General features: G+C 31.6%; 1 protein-coding gene across 1 annotated transcript; it reads left to right on the forward strand.

The window, feature by feature from the left end:
• Positions 1-1,075: 1,075 nt before the first annotated feature.
• LOC112598659 (formin-like protein 3) lies at positions 1,076-2,310 on the forward strand (the record flags this gene model as incomplete). The annotated part of the gene is made up of 5 exons (XM_025345188.1): positions 1,076-1,133; positions 1,208-1,264; positions 1,515-1,685; positions 1,761-1,823; positions 1,916-2,310. Coding segments are annotated over 5 exons (744 nt in total), but the record flags the coding sequence as incomplete, so codon positions are not given.
• Between the last annotated feature and the right edge of the window lie 4,756 nt (positions 2,311-7,066).

The raw sequence follows: 7,066 nt of genomic DNA on the forward strand, positions 1-7,066 counted from the left end.
CGGAACGTATGGACGTCCTCCGAGAGGAGAAGACAGGGCACTTGCTCCTCCCCCTAGAATTTTAAATTTGTTACCTAACCAAAGTAATTTAATGTAATAATGACGAAACATATTGATGTGAAATAAAATGTATAATAATAATAATAATAATATATACCTAATTGTAACAATGACAAAACATAATAATGTACTATAAATAAAATGTATGAAAAAAATATTTATTTATTTTTTAAATTAATTTTGTCCTCTTCCGCTAGAAAAATTTCCGAGAACGCCCATGATGGAACGATAAATGTACTGATTTTACAATATTATGTGTGTATAAGTAGTGTAAAAAAAAAAAAAATTAGAAAATACGAGAACTTTCACGCAAAATCAGTTGACGACAAAATCGGGTTTTTTATTGATGTAAGTAAAAAGGAATATCTGTAGATACTTGACATTTCCATTAAATGTTTATATTATTAAGATATTATATAAAAAATATAAATAACACAATTCTAAAAATATTTTGAGTAAGTTGATATTCCTACGGATTTCGATAAAAATGTTTTTGTTGTTGCATCATTTTTCACATGCAATTATTTATCATTGAATTTAAATGTAACATATTAGGTACTCATTTAGTGATTTACTCAATAATGAAGTACATTCGATTTCTACTGTACAGCAGAGCGATTACTTTCTTCCCTCGCTTTTTTCAAATATATTTATTTAAATTATCCTCCAAAACAAAACAAAATCAATCTCTATAGAAACATAAAGTAAACAATTGTCTTTTATTGTTGTTTATTTAATAGTTAATTTCAGTGTTGTTTAGTCATAATTTTATAAGCGTTTTCGTATATATATACTAAATATGTATTATTTAATTATTGGATTTTCATTTGGCATTATTGCCACGTATGGGCTACTAAAAAGAAAATATTTTCATATCGTGTTGTATCGTATTTTTCAAAATTACTGGAAAACGATTAGATGTGAGGGATCGAACGCTGCTGAAGTACAAGTCAATTTACCACTAGTAGAAGGCTCTGTATCGGGATATATTGATAAAAACATATTAATTGAGGAATTTGAAAAAATGAAAGAAAATAATTTGGTATTAGAAAAAAGATTGACAGAATTATCAGGTTATAATTGTTATACGTGGTGGATAATTTTAATTTTTACTACGCAAATATCTAATGTAATTAATATTGTACAGATATGGTCAGACTCGGCGAAGAGAGCGAAGAGAAACAAATGTCTAAATATCTACAAGTGCGTGTCAAATTAAATTATTTAATTAAATGTAAACATTTTAAAAGAACTCGGTCCGTTAAATTGCTTATAAATAAATAAAATAAAAATATGTTTTTAAGGCATGACTGACGGACATATTATAGATAAAATAAAATATTATAAATAATTTCCATTTCGATTTCAGTTGTGTCAATGTGAAAATTCTCTGTTAACGAACTTGGCTCGACCACACACGCAGACGGGCGATTCGTACGCGTCTTTGGTGCAATATATTCACGACAAGATTGACGAATTTTCAAAATATCAGCAGTGGGTGACAGAGAAAGTTAACGAAAAGCTCAGGATAATTGGGTGCGATATTGAAACGATAAAAAAATATTTTGAAAACGTGTCGAATACAATATTTGATGACCTTGAAAAAAATTTGATTTCTATAAAAAGTAATTAACACTAATCAACCAACGTATTGGTATACGCATTACTTTTGTACGATTTAAAAAAACGCATTTGTTTAGGTAACAGTGAAAAGTCGTTTAGCAAGTATGAAGCACTCGAGACTTGGATTCAAACCCTAGAAAGTAATTTACTTTTATTAAACCTCCTTATGATATTTACGAGAAATCGATATTATTTTTACTACCTATGTTTTTCTATATGTTTATGTGTGCAGAAGATGTAACGAAGAACAATTTAAGTATCATAGCTTTGGATCATTCGTACCAGGCGTTAGAGTTGGCTAGATCCCAAAACTCCGGGTCCGCTAGCATTTTCTCCCCCGATTACAGTCAACCAGGTGCGTTTGTAGCAGCTCCATCAACGGTGACTTATGATAAATCACCAGTGCCGAAACCTCCGGGTCCATATTTCGTACCACCGACACCATTCTGTCCACCACCCCCACCACCACCACCACCACCACCGGCTCCTAAAGTATCGAATGCGGACAAGTCAAGCTCTCAAAAAGTGTATCACCGGATCCCGATAACGACGGAGGTTTTAAAGTCCGTTGTCCTCAAGTCGCCTGGTGAGAGGAAGCTCAAAGGATGTGTATTGTCCCCTAAATAATTATAAAGTCCATTGCGTGAGATTTGAGTGTAGAGTGAACTCATGATGACGTTTACTTTACACATATTATTAGTACCCATATTATCTTTACAGTTTTTTTTCACACTCGATAGTTTATTTATTTTCGTGTAGTCGACGAGGCAAAAAATAAATATTTTTACGCAACTGGTAATTACCATTAAAGCGTACCGATATATTATGTATACTGCTGTACGTTTTTGAAATTACTATAAAATACCGGTTTTAGATTATTATACCTGCAGCTATCTAAAATACTGCGGGGCACAGATGCCGACCAGAAATGTCAAAAATAATGTGTCTCTGAATTTGGTGAACGGAGTGTATAGTGTGTGCACGTTACCACGGGGTTCGTCGTCCGGAAAATGCGTATTCTGAAAATATATTTTACCTAAGCATTCGCGGGTTTCATCAGTTCTCGACTCGGATCGATATGCCGTGTTATATTTACGACGCAAAAACGTTTAAAAACGAACTCGGCCCGCGACGTTTTGTTTTTCGATCCCGACCTTTCAGTATTGTTAAATGCGTCTATGACGTCTGTGGCCTGTGGCGCAGAGTGCACCGGCCGTTATAATATAATGCAATAATACATAGCGTATGGTATATACAGCGGTAGTCGTTTAATGCCTTTGGTCTTTGAATATCCCCGAACGGTACGCGAAATTAATAAAAGAAATAAAAGTGAAAATCGGGGTAAACATTCTTAATGAATCGGTGGACCCCTTTGTTTAGAGCCATAAGTCTCGAGGGGCGGCCTGGAACGAACACATAAAACCATACCTCGTTCCTCCGTCCGCAGTCACCGCACCCAGTGTAATGCGCCGCTGCTTCGGTCATGGAGGCATCAATTGTTTTCAACAGCCCTCACTCTACGATATACACGCAGAACGTTTCACTTCGTTGTTCTTCTGCAATAAATTTCATTTTAATAAATATTTTTCAAACATTATTTTCCAAAATGATTGCTGTAACAGGCACTAGACAGCCACAATATTATCTTATAATGATTAATAGTTATATTTTTATTTCACGTGTGAATTCAAAATTAAAACCGTTGTATCATATTAGTATTATTTTAAAAGTATAAGTGAATTTTTTTTTTTTTTTTAATGTGTTGTTACTTGTTAGACAATCATTAAATACCATTAAGTTTTTTACTATTATTATGGTTAAGGCGGGAAGGTGAAAAAGAATGGAAGTAGTCCGTGAGCGGCAGGTGTCTTTGTCCTTTGAGAATAAACACAGTGATTGGCAAATAATGGGACATGGTGTATATTATTATCAATGACATATTCAAGATTAAGGAAATGTTGAGTCCGTCACAAATTTTGAAAGGAACCAATATTTTAGTTCAAACTTCAAAGGTAGCTCTTGATTACAATATGTTTATACGTTTATATATTAGACAAAAACAAATTAATTGTAGAAAAAAAGTTTTTGTTATTCTACATTTGAAAATTAACGAAGTCTTGTGTTGTCCATAAATTTTTAAACTATTCATTTACACAAAATCCGCAAATTTTCTAAAAAATAAAAATAGTATGTAAAACTAATAAGCGTATAGTTATATTGCACGTGAACTATAGACTTTTGTTATTTAAATACTCGTTTCATATAATTAATTTAAACTTATTTATCAATGTATTATAACACGAGCTTAAAATCTACATTTTATTTTAATGGATTTGATTGTATTTGATTATGAAGAGTGATAAATGAATTATTTAAATCTATCTAAATGTAATTTAACGTTAAAAGCTTTGAAGCCTTAATAATTTCCAAACTACAATTAAATAAAACAAACTCGTAAACAAACAGTTTATTTGTATTTTGTTCTCTTTTAATTAATCGTTTTAATGATAGCCGTTGAAGTAAAAGTTTTCGTATTATTTAGATATGAGAAAGTTATAGTTGTTGAGTAATATTATTTTTCTGCTTAATACGAGAATATCAAAATTTGTAATCAATGCACTGTTCATATATATATTATAGGTTATGAAAACTACTGATATTCACAGGTTAGGAAATACATTTTTTTGAAGAAAATAACAAGTCATACATAAATTTACATCATACAATATTCTATTATAATTGTCGTCGTAAGTTAAAGTTTCACAATCAAGACATATCTTGTCATGTAATTTCTTGTTAAAAAAAAAAAAATAAAATAAAATAAAAACGCATTAAGAGGACGCCGCACCGGCATGTGTTGTTTCTGTCTTACATACATACAACATAGCAAATTTTCGTTCAGCAGATTTCATTTTATGTTGTTAGCTTTAACATTAGAGTAAATTTACCTGTTATTAAACTTAAAGATAAGAATTGTATCTAGGCAATGACATAGGATTTTATTGATATTTTAATTTTAAGCTGAGTTATATAGCCATATAAGATATTGAAACTTTAAAATGTTCATAACTCACTTTAAAATTATAATATTAACAAAAGCCTAAGTCATTGCCTAGATAAAATTCTTACATTTAAGTTTGATAATAGGTAAATTTACTCTTATGTTAAAGCTAACAACATAAAATGGATTCGGCTGAACGAAAATTTACCATGTTATATGTATGTAAGACAGAGATAACACATGCGGGTGCAGCGTCCACTTAATATATTATTTGATAATATAAGCTTACGTTTTTAACTGTTTGATATATTTTTATTGGCTTGATTAATAAATTTTTATATTGCAGAAGCATACGATGCATATTTAATTTAATTTATATTATCGAGCATAATATTATACGTTTGAAAAAAAAATTAACCGAATACAATTTTATACTAATAATAATTGTTGAGCACCTATTTTGATTTAAAGTTTGTATTAGCAGAGTATTAAAATGAACATTTGAAAGTTACATCTTACACAGGAAATTTAAATATTGTATTACACATTATTATTCTCGTCATCTTTACTCATAACTCATATCTATTGCCGGTGAATTCGCTACTTTTAATAAATTTATATTCTATTAATAGTAGGTAGAAGTATACGGTTGACTCGCGGTGATTAAAAGAATGATAAATATTTAAAAATGATTAAAACCAGCCATGGAGTAATAAGCACGCCTGTGGATATTACCACGATAAATACGATACATTTTAGGAATGTTTCGCAAATATGCTGTGTTATAATATTTACTCGGTCTGCTTGAAAATAACATAGATTATATTCGTGGGTTAAAAGTAAATTAATGCACGAATAAAACGTTCGATAGATTATTATATTATTGTTGTACTGCAGAACTGAATAAATTCGATTTCTCCGGTACAAGGAGACTCGTATACCTACCTAGTCTGCATTTTTCAATAGCGTCAAAGTCTGTTTTCGCACACATGTTCAATCAATCGTCGTTTCCCTCGCGATCCGTACCAGCCAATCGTACATAATTATCTCTACCGTATAATATGTATAATCACATTTTATTCATCCCTTCTCGAACACGCGCGCACACACACAACAGTTGAACAGTGTACCGTTCACTGCTAAAGACCAATATACCCTTCTGGTTTATGTTCCTCACCACAACTCTGCTGCTTCTTGTTTTCAAACCTTATTATTATATATCAGTTAGGAGGTCCCCAAACCCCCTTCATTCCGCTTAAAATCACACCGTAAATAGCACTCTCCACCACTGGCCGCCCTTCGATCGCGATGTGTTCGCAACCCTTTCATCGACCCATTATCACTACCCAGGGCATTTCCATTTCGCCCGGAAAACCTTCGCCGGCGATCTCCTCCTGCACCCCGACATCGACAACAATCGCTCGGTTCCATCTTAATACTCTTTCGTGTGTTTTCGTGCTCTTCTGTCGGCGGCTCGGCCGCACGCGCGCGTGAATCACACGCCCCATTTCCATCCGTTCAAAACGCCGTGCGATTTCAGATAACACACGCTCGCATGTTAATAACGTTAATATCATACGCACGCCACGTAAGCCGCCACCAGAACATATTATTGTACTATCGTTGTGTTGGCTACGTCGTCTGGTTTGAATTTTACATTTTTTTTTATGTTTGATTTTTAACAATTTTTATATCGGCGATATAACGTGCGCACACAATATGGTGGTTTTTTTTTTTTTTTTTGGCTTTTCCCGAATACTTTATATCGTTGACAACAGTTGTAAGAATACGACTTTGTTATACATAATGGATGTAATGGTTTGTATACACTATAAAAAATTATGAGTACTGACGATGTGAACATTATATACATATATATATATATATACCGCAAATCGCATAGCACTTTACCTATAGCTCAATTTGTAAATTTGTAGCGTTTATAAAATATATTTTTTCTGAGAAAACCTTAAATTTATCAAAAGAAAAATACCTTTATTGACGACATTTTATGTAAAAACTAAAAAGAAAACAACGCTTAAAACGTAAAAGCCAAAGCAATAAAAAAAATATGAAATATTTATTTTATTTATTTTTTTTTTTTTATATAGAAATTATAAAATTGTGAAAATCTTCTTGATAAAACAAATTTATTTTTTATTCTTTTATGAGTATGGATTGTATTTTTTGATAACATTTTTGATAATAATTTGACTATACTCAATAGCTGTCCCATCGCGCGTAACCACGATCTCAGAAGAAAGAAAATTCAATGGAATTCGAAAATTCAGTGTACATTGTTGTTTTTTATTGAATTCTTTTTTTTTTTGAAAAAGGAAAAAATATTTTAACTAAATTTAATATAATGTTTATAGATGCACG

This window comes from Melanaphis sacchari, unplaced genomic scaffold (genome assembly GCF_002803265.2).
Source record: "Melanaphis sacchari strain LSU unplaced genomic scaffold, SCAv2.0 Contig49_pilon_pilon, whole genome shotgun sequence".
Lineage (NCBI taxonomy): Eukaryota > Metazoa > Arthropoda > Insecta > Hemiptera > Aphididae > Melanaphis > Melanaphis sacchari.